The following is a 13,739-nucleotide window of genomic DNA, read 5'->3' on the forward strand; positions in this document are numbered from 1 at the left end:
AAGAATAACCCCAAACAAACTGAGGGGGTCCGTCCCAGTTGGCAGCTTCTCCACGACTCCTTCCGTTCCCAGCCCCTTCAGCAACACGCCACCCAATGATCCCTGGCACGCACTCTCAGCCTTGTGCCAGACTTTGTCCCGCGGGGGCGGCGCGCAGAAGCATGCCGGCGGGAACACGTCAGCCACGTCGCCTTTCCAGAGGGCAGGAGGCCCTCGGACATCTGAACAGATTCGCGCATTCCTGTCTACGAGTCTCTCCGGCCCCCGTGGGGCGTCGTCTGCCGTGGTGCCAGCCTGGGACGCCCGCCTCCCCAGGGCTCGGGGCTCAGTCCTCACATCCCGGGGACCCACTGGGGCGAAGGGACGGCCTCAGGCCAGAGGCCTGCTCAGAGGAGCAAGAGCTTGTCCCTCCCGCTCGGGCTCCCAGGGCCCCCAGAGCCCCCAGAGCAGGCTCGCCCTGACCTGGCAGCGAGGGGTGTCTGTGCACAGCCGGGAGGTGGGCTCTCCGGGCGGGGCCGGAGGACGAGGCACTGGAGCTGGCGACGCCTGGCGCTGCTGAACCCCAACTTCCCGACTCTGTGGCTGGGACAGGCCATGTCCCAGGATCTCCCCCAGACAGGAGCAGCATGCCCGTGCCCTGCTGAGACCGTGCGCTCCACACCCAGCCCCCGGCCTCCCCGGAGCACGTGCCGCCCACCTCTACCTGCCCCCAAACCACCGCGTTCTGTCAGCGCTTGGCTCCCAGTAGGCGCTCCCACCATGGCTGCTGAGTGAATGAACGAGACACAGGCTACCAGGGTAAGGAAAGGCGAGATGCGTGGGGACAGGGGAGCGGTCCCCGTGGGGCTGTGTGGCCCCCGTGGAGGCCCTGGCCCTCTCTGAGCCTCTTTCCTCTGGAGCTAGCCCTCGGGGGCAGGTTAGATCGTCTGGCCCATTCCCTCGACCTCTGGGGGTCTCTGAATCCAAAAAGTCCTCAGTACCACCCGTGGCTCTTCAAAGACGCGGGAGGAAGACGCCCAATCAATCACTTCACCATCAAAGACAGCACATCCGTGTGCTCAACATGAGACAGCTTGAGAGCCGGCTCCCTCAATCCTGCCAAGTCGTCTGGCCTTGTTGTTCCCGACTAACAAGCCATCTGAGCCCTTCCCTTCAGCGGAACCAGTTCCCGAGGCGCCTGGGAGAGCCCAGCTCCGACGGGCACGGAGAGAGCGCTCGCTCCCTCGCTGAAGCCGAACTCCCGCCGGCAGGGAGCCGCGCTGGACGGGGTGATGGGAACCAGGATGGGAACAGGGAAGGAGGAGGAAGGAGAACCAGAGGACCAGGGGGACGGACATCCTCCTGGGTGAGAGTTTAAGTCAAAAGCTGTAGAACCAGCCCGGCCGGCTGGCTCGGTGGTGGAGCGTCAACCTGCAAAACCAGGAGGTCAGGGTTCGATGGGTTGTGGGCTCGATCCCCAGTGTGGGGTGTGCAGGAGGCAGCCGATCAATGATGCTCTCTCGTCATTGATGTTTCTCTCTCTCCCCCTCTCCCTTCCTCTCTGAAATCAATAAAAATATAATAATTAAAAAAAAAGTAAAGGGAATTACAGTTAAAAAAAAAAAGGTGTAAAACCCAAAGTCTCTGCTAAGGTTTCCCCACTCGCCTGGCGAAGGTCTCAGGGGACAGGGGGCCTGCAGGGGTCAGGGCCCTACCCCCAGCCCTTCCCACAGCCACATCCAGGGCCATCTGGGCTGGGGGCCAGCTGGGTGGCCCTGGGCAGGCTACTCGCTCTGGCCTCAGCTCCCAAGTGGTGGCAGCCCCTCACTGGGTGGTGTGTGGAGTAGCTGGGAAACGTGTGGAGTAGCTGGGAATTGCTGGGAAGCGCTCAGCACCGTGCCTGGCGCGCAGCAGAGCTCAACCGCTGTTATTACTAACAGCAGCGTCATGGTCCCCCCGCTCCCCCCAGCTCTGGCTCCTCTCCTTCCAGCGGGCAGCAGGGCAGAGTGCAGGGTAGGAGAAGGTGCCGGGGAAGGCAGGGCTGCGCTGGCCCGCGTGGCCTCTGGGGCGGGGCAAGTGGGAGCCCCCGCAAGAGGCCTGGCCACTTCCCCAGGCAGGGAGCCCAGGCGATGGGGGCCTCTGCAGGCCTCCTGCCCATGTGTACAACGTTGGCTCCAAGAATTCCTGGATCATCTACCCAAGCTGTGTGCTGGCCGTGCCCACGAGGTGCCAGGGGAGGGATCTGGCAGCTCTGGCGGCGCCAGATGCCAGTTACTTGAGCATGTGTTCGCTGGGATGCGAAGCCCTCCGTGGGTGGGCAGATGCCAGTCCCCACCCCACACTGCACGGCAGCGGCTCAGCCTCCCCTCTTCTCTTGCAGGACCGGAAGTTGTACCCGAGCCCGGCTGGTGTGGCTCAGTGGTTGAGCGTCGACCTGTGAACCAGTAAGTCAGGGTTCGATTCCCGGTCGGGGCACAGGCCCGGGTTGCGGGCTCGATCCCCAGTGTGGGGCGTGCTGGAGGCAGTTGATCAATGATTCTCTCTCATCACTGATGTTTCTATCTCTCTCTCCCTTCCCTTCTCTGAAATCAATTAAAAAAAAAATAAAAACTGCCCCAGCCCAAGGAAGGCAGGGAGCGAAGCCAAGTCCTCTGGCCACGCAGACGCAGGAACGCGCAGACACCGGGCCTCGGAGAGGAGCATGTGCATCTCCCATCGGGCGCTAGCCTGGCGGAGGCCCGGGCAGAGCCACCGGCACGGGCGCCTGCGTGGCTGCTGTCACCGGGGGGCCTGGGAGCCGCCTGCCTCTGCCCACGGCAGCCCTGGCTGCGGGCCACGGCCCGTCTCTCGCCCTGACAATTCCACCAGGACTTCTGTTGTGGGAGGAAATCACTGCACGAGCCGCCTGCTGCCGCTGGAACCGTTCCCGTCGCCACCTCGGCCTGTGTCTGCTTCACCCTCGGCGGCGGCGGCATCCTTTATCTTGGATGTGAACATGCCCTCCTCCTGGGCCGGCGGCCTCCCTGTGTCTCCCACAGGGGAGCAGGGGAGGGAGGGAGGCAGGCGGTGGAGGAGGGTCAGCGGGGAGGTGCCTGGGGCGGCTCTTCTCCAGGTGGGGAGCCCCAGGGCAGGGGGGTTTGCTGAGGGAGCCCCCTCGGGCGCAGCGGACGGTGTCTGCCAGCTCCACTGCACGGGGCGTCCGCTCAGCCTCCCGCCTCCCCTGGGCACGCTCTCCTCGCCCGTGGGATCCTTCACCGCCTGCTCTTTCTAGAAAGCTCGCTGACCGTCACATGGACAGGGCAGCTACGGGCAGGAGGGGTTCGTGAAAGAGAAGGGAGGGGAGGGGAGGGGAGGGCACACAGCCAGCTCTCCGTAAAGGACACGCTCTCTGCGGCCTTCTTTACACTCACGGGACCGGCTGACAGCGTTCCGCTCTGCCCGCCAGCCCTCGCCACCCCTCACCCCTCACACGAGCCCACATTGTGTTGGGTCTATCCAATAAAGAAAAAAAAAATATATATATATATATACACACACACACACATATATATCTGTATATATATGTATACAGTGTGTGTGTATGTATAAATATATATATGTATTGATTTCAGAGAGGAAGAGATAGAAACATCAATGATGAGAGAGAATCATTGATTGGTTGCCTCCTGCACGCCCCACACTGGGGGTGGAGCCCATAACCCGGGCGGCATGAGCCCTGACCGGGAATCGAACCATGAATGACCTCCAGGTTCAGAGATCGATGCTCAACCACTGAGCCACGCTGAGGACAAGTGAGTGACCCCCTCTGCCACCCACTGCCCACAACTCTGAACCCAGACAGGGCCGACCACGCAAGTCCCTGTCACGCCCAGCTCCGCCGGGAAGCGAGAAACCCCAGGGGCCGCGTGAAGCCGCTTGCCAGTTCCCTACCACGACCGAAGGAACACGCAGTCTCCTCGCAGACACGGGGCTGCCCGCGCCTCTGCCGGCCGTCGCCTCACATCTGATTGAATAAGCCGCGTGCGAAATACAGGAGGAATTCAGTTCTCTCTTGACCGAGCCGGCTGCTCAAGTCTGTCACTGATCCAATCCCGTTCCGAGGAGACAAACTTCTCTCTCTGTCTCCGCTGCAGAGCGGGGCGGCCTGGCGGTACCTTCCGGGGCTCGGACCCACCTGCCGGGCGGGCCCTTTCTTCCTGTCCGGACCGACAGTCACCGCTCCTCCCGCTCATCTCTCCACCAATGGCCGGTGGTCGGTGGCGGCCCCCTGGGCTGTGAAAGGGCAGGAGAGGGAGCCGCCCGGCAGGGCTGGGCCTCCTCACTCACCCACACGGGCACATCCACTGAATCTAAGCCCTTTCACCTTCGGGGGACACGTCCGTCTCCTGAAAAAGGAGGAGGCTGGGCCCTGGCCGGTGCGGCTCAGAGGACGGAGCGTTGGGCCTGCGGGTGGAAGGGTCCCGGGTGCGATTCCGATCGAGGGCACGTACCTGGGTTGCAGGTTCCCCCGGCCCCAGTCAGGAGGCGACCAATCAATGTGTCTCTCTCACATCGATGTTTCTCTCTGTCTCTCCCTTCCACTCTCTCTAAAAATCAGTGGAAAAATATCCTTGTGTGAGGATTAACCAAAAAAAGAAGAAGAAGAAGAAGGAGGAGGAGAAGAAGGAGGAGGAGGAGGAGGAGGATGAGGATGATGGCTCCTCTGAACCCTAGGAAGGGCCCGGTACCCGGCAGGTGCTCCCTGACACAGGCACGCAGGAAATGCACAGACTCACTGGCTCCTGCTCCCAGGGGATTTCAGGCAGCCCCCCACAAGACACAAGGGCCCCCCCGCACTGCACCGGCTACTCCTGAGAAATGGCCCCCGGGTCTGGAGACAGAAGCCTGGAGGGCACCTGTGACCAGCTGCAGGCCCACCTGTCCCTCCCAGCTCCCCCTCTGCCCCCAGCTGCAAAGGCTCCTCCAGCATCAGCCCCTAGAGTGCCCCCTGCTGGGAGGACACGGCATGGGGGCAGGGGGCACTGCCAACGCTTCACCCCACCTCTCCTCTCCAAGCCCTTTAGGGGGAACTGGCTCCCCGAGTGCCTGGAGGAGCTAAATGCATTCGGGCACGGAGCCTGCAGCAGCAAGGCTGCTTGATTAGGAATGAATTACACTTTCATCAGCACAGCACAGGCCGCACTGTGGTAAAGTGGTGCTTCAGGCAAAAGGGGTGGGGGTGGCGTGGGGGGTGGGCAGGACACAGAGCCGTTTGGGCTATCAGTGCCGAGAGAGAGAGAGAGAGAGAGAGAGAGAGAGAGGAAGCTCTACCATTAAGCCGGGAGAACAAAACAAACTCATCAGGATTCCTCCGAGCAGTCTCTCTGGGGGCCTCGCCTCAATCCCCTCAGCCCCCGGGGAAGGGAGAAGAAGTGGGGAGGGGCCCGTCTAATTCATTTGAAACAATAAGACCCACGAGGCCGAACCTATTTTAGACACTAACCCAATCCCTCCAGGCGCTGGGACTCTGCGTGTCCCATAAAAAGGCTGTGAAACGGAAATGCGAGCCCTAAAAATCCTGTTATACTTCCTCCCTCCGCCGCTCACTACATGTGTCTTGGGCATGAAGGAGGGGGCGGGGCGGGGATACGAAAGGAAGCAGCACAGATCCACACAGATCCACGGGGTGAGAGCTGGCCCTGGAGTGGAAAGGAGGCAGGCAGATCCAGTAACAAACTCCCAGCATCACCTTTGATCTGGGGTGCGCTACCCCCCCCCATTCCAAACCGGAGCCCAGCGGAGCGGAGGGGGCAGGGCCAGTGAAGGTGGGTAGCTGCTGCTGCAAACGGGCCAGATCTAGCTGCTCTGCTGGCTCGCTAGTGACAGCTTGCACCCTAATGCCATCTGGGGATGTGCGCAGGGAGAGCGCTACTCACACGCTTAGCCCTAAACAGAGGTGGCAGGACAGGCCAAGGCCTTTCCAATGAACACATCCAATTGGGCATCAGCTCCTTTATCTGAGAGAGAGAGAGAGAGAGAGAGAGAGAGAAGGCTGCCAGGGGGAAGCCAGAGGGCCCCTTTTGTGGATGAATCCTGTAGGGACCGGAAAGGGGCAGGAAGAGGCCTGGAAGCGGTGCCTGCCCTGGGATGCGGGCAGGACCCTTTGCTGCTTCTCCATCCTCCCACCTGGAAAACGGACTCTCGGGCCTGATTCACCTCCCTGGGCCGGGGGTGGGGGGGTGGGCGGGGGGAGGGGGGCGGCTGCCAGCTGCCAAAAGGGTGAGGGAGGACCCTGGGAAAAAGGGGCCGACGGGCTGGTGTCTTTCCCAAGTTGCCAATATCGGAAGGAAAGGGCAATCCGGGCGAGGATCGGAGCCGCAGGAAGAGTTTGCAGCCCGTCTCCTCCCGCCCCCTGTTGCAGTAACAAATCAGGAGGAAAGCCCGCACCGAGACGCATCTCCGGTCGGTGCCGAGGGAACCCAACGGGGTGTTTTACTGCATCGAATGAGGCCCGATGATGTCCGCGCGCACTAAACGGCGGTAACAGCTCCCGGGAGGGCGAGGCGGGCTTTCCGGGCTCCTCGAGGCCCCCCCCCCCCCCCCCAAGCTAATGTCTCCCGACCCAAAATGGGCTGAACCTGGGGGCTTTCGGGAAAGCGGCTGGGAGACCTTCTCTCTAAAGCACTGGCGGGAACAAGCGAAAAAACCCCAAGCCCTCAACAGTGAAGAGGCGCCCGGGCTGTGTGACTGAGGCCGGAGTGGCCTCCGGGGGTGAGCCAGGTGGCCCGGAGCGGGGACGCACTCCTGAGACCAGCCCAGGCCTCCAGCGCCTCCCGCAGAGCCGAGCCCAGGTCGCCTGCCACTCCGGCTACGTGTTCTCTGTCCACACCGGTGCCTCGTGCTCCTTGCTCCCTACCCCACTCCATTCCCCTTTCCTTTTCTTTTCTTAATTTGGGGACCGTGAAACAAGAAAAGGGCCGGGGAAACAAGCCCGGGGCCGGGCTGCTCTGGCTCACTATGAAGTCAGAGAAAGGGGGGGCCTGGGGGACAGGGTCAGGGCATTTGTCTGGGACGAACTGCCCCCACTGCTGCCCTGGTTGCAAGCCTGGTGGGGTCCCCTAGAGTTTAGGGGATGCACGCCTGTGGGGGATGGGGAGGGGGGGAGAGGCAGGGGCCTGCTCCTGGGAAGGAGATCCAGCCCCATTCCCCTCCCTCCTGCCCCTCCCCCTCTGCGGCGCTCCACCAACAAAGGGAAGGCTCTGGAGACGGGCAGCCAGTGCACAGCCTTTCGTGTCAGGGCAGCGGATGCGCCAGGAGACAATGCCAGGTTCCCAAGCAGGCAGAGCCCCTGGCTCCCAGCACGGGGGTCAGGGGACGCCGGCACATTAGCCGGGCGCGCCACACCGCCGCAGGAGCTGCTGGGCAGCCTCTCCGAGGCGGCGAGGCGGCCCAGAGGTCACCGGGGAGGCGCTGGCCGGCCCAGAGGTCACCGGGGAGCGCTGGCCGCTAGCTTTAATTGCGGGAGTCGCCTTTCACGCGCGCCGGCCCTCGCCCCGTGATTTATCACTTCCCCGGGTGTGTTAAGTGTTCTCCGCTCCGCCAGCTCTGCCTCTCCGAGGGAAGTCCGTGCAAATTGAAGAGGACGTTGGAGACTTTTATGTCTTCCTGACCCAGGGGAGGCCAGAGCTTCAGAGAAATGTCAAGGCTCCTCACTGCCGTTTGTCTGCCGGCGGGAACCACAGCTGGACCTTCGTGGCGCAAGCCACTGACGGATAAAACGGGCTTTCTCAGCGCTGCGCCCGTCCCCGTCCCCACCCCCCGTGATTTCTCTTCTGTCGGTTTCCTTTGAAATCCTGTGTCCCTCGGAGGCCACGGGCACCACAGCGATGATGAACCTGCGGGCGTGCGGGCCAGCTCCGGACTGGGGCGTGAGACGGGTCCCCTGCGAGGGGACGGAAGCAGGACCCTGCAGTGTGCACGCTCCGGGGCTGCATCTTCACCTCCACGGTGTGCTGCACGGCTGGCACGCTGGCCACCGCCCCCCTCCTCAGCTCGGGGGGGCGGGGGTGCTCTGAAGGCCAGAAGCTCAGGCCTGTGACACCCGTGTCCCCCTCACCCCGGCCTCACTGCGGACCTCACCGCCTCACCCCAAAGACTCAGATGCCAGGCATTCGTGTCGCTATCAACCGCCCCCCAACAACGCGTCGAGGTTCCCAGCCCAAGGACGGCTTAGGCTTGATCCCCGGGGCCACTGCTTCCGGTGCAAATGCCAAACCAGCTGCACTGACTATCAACTGGGGACCAGATGGAAATGCGTTTGGGACTTAGCGGGAGGGGGAAATACACCCTCGCCAACCCAACACGGAGAGCGGCCGGGGAAGCGAATTCTGGCTTTTAAGGGGTTTTGACCCCAAACACACGGAAATGAATACGACTGGTGGACGTGAGAGGCGCAGTCGTGTATGCAAAGGCGGCGAGGCCCTCCCCACAGGCTCGCGAGCAGGTCTGCTTCTTTACGTATTGTGAAGCCCGCGCTGAGCTCTCACGGTGAACGGAGTGCTTCCTGTGCGTGACCTCATATAACCCAGCCACTTGATTTACTCTTTTTTTTTTCTTTTTTCTTAATTTTAAATCCTTTTAAGAGAGGAAGGAGAGGGAGAGAGATAGAAACATCAATGATGAGAATTATTGATTGGCTGCCTCCTGCACGCTCCTCCCCGCCCCCAGCCCCCCACTGGGGACCGAGCCCACAGCCCAGGCATGTGTGCTGACTGGGAAATCAAACCGTGACCTCCTGGTGCAGAGGTCAATGGCTCAACCACTGAGCCACACCGGCCGGGCCGTTTTATTTACTCTTTATAGGCGAGGACACTGAGCCTTAAGGGAAAGTCAGAATTACAGAGACAGTAAGAGGCAGAGCAGTGGTCGCCTCGGTAAACCACACCTGACTGCCCCTCAGCATTCCCAAGGGAACAGGGTCACCCCAGGGGAGACCCTGGGGATTCGCTCGTGTTACCCAGCCCCCGAGGGTGCCCCTGAGTCGGGACCCACACCCAGAGCAACCCTGAGAGCGAAGAGGAGGAACACGCCTGGGTCGCGGCCGGCAGCGCCATTCCCTCCTGGTAGAAATCGATGATCAAAAAACATTAAAAACGCAACGAAGACCAACGCAGGCTGGCGGGAACCGAGACGAACGACATTTCAGGACAGTGGAGCCTCTGCCGCTCTCATCCCAGACTTCGTGGAGGGAGCTGTGCCCTGCGCCTCCCGGGCACCCCCACGCCCAAAGCCTGCGTGCGGCGTTCCTCTCTCAGGCCGCAGCGGGCACCCCCCGGAGCCACCCCCCCACGGACAGCTGCCTGGCCGTCAGTCCTGGCCCCGGGGACCGCCGGAGTCTAAAACACGGAAAGTACATCCGATGTCACAGGCAGCAAAACCACTACCACTACCGAATCCAGTGAGGCTGGGACAACTCACTCCATTTGTATTAAAAGCCAAGTCCATGCGAGCACGAACCCCGGACTCATCAGGATTCTTGATGGACTGGGCAGCCCGCTTTGAAAACAAGTTCACATTAAGACATTAAACAAAAAGAAAAAAGACTTCTGTATGCCCTAGCAGCAGTACAAATCTGACTACAAATCAAACCTCATTTGTCTACAATAATAGCTCGGCGAGAACTGACGGTCAAAGGCAGGCCCCTTGAAGACGTTCAACGCGCCGGATCGTTACGGGGAGAGGAGAGAGGAAATTGTATCAGGGTGGAACAGTGCGGGCCCGTGTCGGGGAATTCTGACAGCACCGGCTGACATGAAAAGGGATTTTTCTGCTTTGCCCCTGCGCTAGCCACGGTCCAGGAAACCAAAGGGGACCCTTCTGGGGTCCTCTGGGGGCCAGGGGGTCACTTGAGCCGAGGACCCACCTGGCCTGCCCGTTCCGGTGCTGGCCACCCCTGCTCAGAGCGTGCACTGCCCGGCGCTGGGGCGTCCCAATGCCCGCGTGAGGTGTGAGAGCTGGAGAAAAGAGGAGGCCGCTCAATAAAAGCGTCACATACGCGCCGGGGTTGATGCCATGGGTTCTTGGAACCACTGACAGCTCGCATCCATCTTATAATGAGATCCATCTGGGACTTGAATAGCTAACCCCTCTTGCTTGGAGAACAACCACAAATAGGGTCTATTTATGCCAGATCTCATTTTTTGGTAGAAAGCTTCCAGGAAGCTTATTTTCTTCTCGCGGCAGGAAGCTCGGCGAGGATTCCAAAGGACACGGCCCACGTGACCGCCAGAGGTCGGTGCCCTCCCTGGGTACCGCGGGGGATTAGGTGAGGGGCGGTGGCGGCGGGAGGATGCTGTTGAATAAATTCTCTCCGCCGCCTCGGCGCGTCTGGCAGAATTCACACCGTTGCAGAAGGAAAGCGGCGACCGTTCGGTTAATTCCCTCGACAGCCACTGACCGCCCAGCCACGGGGTGCCCGCCACGGCACCGTCCCAGGGAGAGCTCCCTGCGATCGCACCCGCCCGCCCGGAGGGGCGGAAGCGGAGATGGCCTTTAGAGCGCTGACAGACAGACGGCCCACCGGGACGGACTACCCATCAGGCCCCCGTGCCAGGCATTTGCTTTGCTGGACGAGAAAAACGAACGTGTCCGGAAAGGGGGAGGCTCGGAGGGAAAGGAGTGATGGGGTGGGGGGTGGGGGCAGCCCTCTCATCCCACGACCAGGTGAGACCACGGGTCTTCAGAGGCTGTCACCGCATGTACCCCGTCCCCATGCCAGCGTTACCATTCGAGAAGTACGCCACCAAGACACCAGACTCAGACAGACCTGACTGGACAAGAAGCGGGGACCTTCTCCAGACCGACAGTGACACAAGACGTAGAGGACGACCAGTCCTGCAGCCCCATCGACATGCTCTTCCGAACAGAGGCGGCCTCTGGGGCCCCCGGAGGCCGGGCTGGCCCCACGGGGGTGGCCGCCTGCTCTCGGACTCAAAGCATGCTGCGGCCGGCGCCCGGGGAGGGCTGGGCGCGGGCTGCGGACAGAGACAGGCAAGCTCATGCACGGGTTAGTATCACAGAGGGCAGGGCCGCCACCACACAGAGTACCTGCGAACTACCTACTTTGAGGGCTCAAATGCAGATAGGTCTTCTGCCTTGGGCTTGAGGCTAAACCAGCAAAATAAAATGAAGAAAAACAAAAACATAATAACCCTGTGATATCAACAATGCCACGCGTGCCGCCCGCAAAATGCTCAGACAGGGTGACACGGGTGACTTCACTGGTTTGCTTTCACGGCTTGGAAACGGGTCTCCCCAGCTTTCAGCGCTCCAGGTCCCCGTGGCCGAGGGCCCAGCTCCCCGCAGCCGCTGCAGAGCCGAGGCGGCTCCTGGCGCCCAGGTGAGCGAGTCGGGGGCGGGGAGGGGCTGGGAGGGGCCGGGGCAGCCCCTCCGAGGCCTGGTTGGCTCCCCGGCCCAGTCATTTTACGTCTCTGTGCACTGGCCGAGGCCTCACTTCAGCTCCCCGTTTGTTAAAACTGCTTGGCTTTGGAAGGGAAATGCAGTCAGTGACAGAAGCCAGCAGTAAGAAGAATGCGGACCGTGGGGAGGTCTTTCCTTGCGGGTTACGCTATGAAAAGGAATTCTCTCCCCGGTGCCAATGTGAACCGCAGTCAAAGAGAGAGAATCCGGGTCCCGACTGTGCCTGTCAGTGATCGTTTTCAGATACAGCTTAACCACTGAAAACTGGGATTCCTGAGATTGGGAGACCACCTTAAAGACTAACGGTAAAGAGTAAAAAACTTATCCAGCCCGGCTGGCATGGCTCAGTGGTTGAGTGTCGACCTATGAACCAGGAGGTCACAGTTCCATTCCCGGTCAGGGCACACGCCCGCCGGGTTGTGGGCTCGATCCCCAGTGTGGGGCGTGCAGGAGGCAGCTGGTCCATGATCCTCTCTCGTCACTGACGTTTCTATCTCTCTCTCCTTCTCCCTTTCTCTCTGAAATCAATAAAAATATATTTTTTGAAAACTAAATAGATCTGAACTATCATCGTCTCAACTCCATGAGCAGCCTTCTCCTACTGACACCTGTCCCCCAGGTGCTGAACCGACCCTGGGCTTCGGTTAGGACCAGACATCAGGGGCCCCGAGAGGACCTTTCTGCGTCGGCCCCACCTCAGAGACGTACACTCTTGGGCGGATATTTAGGATGCAAACCAACGTCCCCTAAAATGCTCCAAGCTCGGAATATCGGGGGAGAAAGATATGGCACTGTCAGCGACATAAATGAAGTTTCATCTCTTAAAACATGAAGGGTCTTCTAGATACTCCCCTGGAAGCATGAACAAAGTTAAAAATTCCGCATTTGGCTTCTAAATCAAGAACAGAACTTGAGAGCCCTCGCCACTTTAAAAACACACACACACAGCCGAAACCGGTTTGGCTCAGTGGATAGAGCGTCGGCCTGCGGACTGAAAGGTCCCAGGTTCAATTCCGGTCAAGGGCATGTACCTGGGTTGCGGGCACATCCCCAGTAGGAGATGTGCAGGAGGCAGCTGATCGATGTTTCTCTCTCATCGATGTTTCTAACTCTCTATCTCTCTCCCTTCCTCTCTGTAAGAAATCAATAAAATATATTTAAAAAAAAAAACACACACACACACACACACACACACACACACACGCACACGCACACGCACACGCACACACACACAGACTGGAGGGAGCGTCTATTCTCAACAGCCTCCTTCTCATTTTTGCTTTCTCATTAAATAAGGCAGCTCCCTGGGTAGAACTCCCCTCGGCTTAAAAGACAGACCTGCTTGACAGCTAAATGACGGATCCAACCCCGGCCCGTCACAGCGATTCATCTCATCGTGAAACGCTTGTGTTGAAAGGCTCCCCTTCCTCCCAGCCAGTGTCTGCGCAGTCATTGGCAGATTAAGATTCCCTCGTAGGCAGTAAGGACGTATTAAACATGACAGGAGCCTAATGACTCGGCTACGGAGGAAGCCAGACGCTGACCTCCCATCTCATTCACGACCACCCCGCCCGCTCGCTCGCTCGGCGGGCGACGGGAGAGCCGGTACCTTCTTGATGGTGTTGTGCTTGCTGCCGGTGCCGCCACCCCGGTCGGCGTTCTCGTTGTGCAGAATGTCCAGGGCCGTCTCCCTCTCTTTGAGCTTCAAGGCCTCGATCTCCGTCTTGAGTTCATTGAGCTGCTCCTGCAGGTGCTTGCTCTTCTCCATGTACTCCACCCTGCGGGGACAGGACGCCGCGCGTCACGGCCCGGGCGTAGCTAGGGGTTGAGCCGCTCCAGACCTACAAGCCGCTGGGCATGGGATCCGGGGTCTGCAGCCCCGGGGGCTGGGGCGGGGGAACTCATGTCTCTCCTGGGCCACTCACAGGCCACGGGAGCTGGGCCCAGTCACTGAACGGGCCTGAATCTGTTTCCTCGTCCGTAATATTGGGGTAGCGATCGCGGGGCTGTGGTCAGAATTCAATAAAAGGAAGTGTAGGAGCCCGGCCGGCGTGGCTCAGTGGTTGAGCGTCGACCTACGAACCGGGAGGTCACGGTTCGATTCCCGGGGTCAGGGCACGTGCCCCGGGGTGCGGGCTCCATCCCCAGTGTGGGGCACGCAGGAGGCAGCTGATCAACGATTCTCTCTTCTCGTTGATGTTTCTCTCTCTCCCGCTCCCTTCCTCTCTGAAATCGATAAAAATATTTTTAAAAAACCCCACAAAAACAACAATGGATGGTCGCAGATTTGAGCCGCCAGAGAA

At 60.4% G+C, this 13,739-nt stretch overlaps 1 protein-coding gene across 1 annotated transcript in view; it reads right to left on the reverse strand.

Moving 5' to 3' along the window:
* NF2 (neurofibromin 2) overlaps window positions 1-13,739 on the reverse strand; it is a 63,655-nt gene that overhangs the window by 625 nt on the left and 49,291 nt on the right. Inside the window, 2 exon segments of the mRNA XM_023762967.1 lie at window positions 11,080-11,124; window positions 13,046-13,214. Coding sequence (XP_023618735.1) covers window positions 11,089-11,124; window positions 13,046-13,214 — 205 coding nt within the window. The 3' untranslated portion in view covers window positions 11,080-11,088.

The sequence above is a fragment of the Myotis lucifugus genome, unplaced genomic scaffold, assembly GCF_000147115.1.
Source record: "Myotis lucifugus unplaced genomic scaffold, Myoluc2.0 scaffold_269, whole genome shotgun sequence".
Classification (NCBI taxonomy): Eukaryota; Metazoa; Chordata; class Mammalia; order Chiroptera; family Vespertilionidae; genus Myotis; species Myotis lucifugus.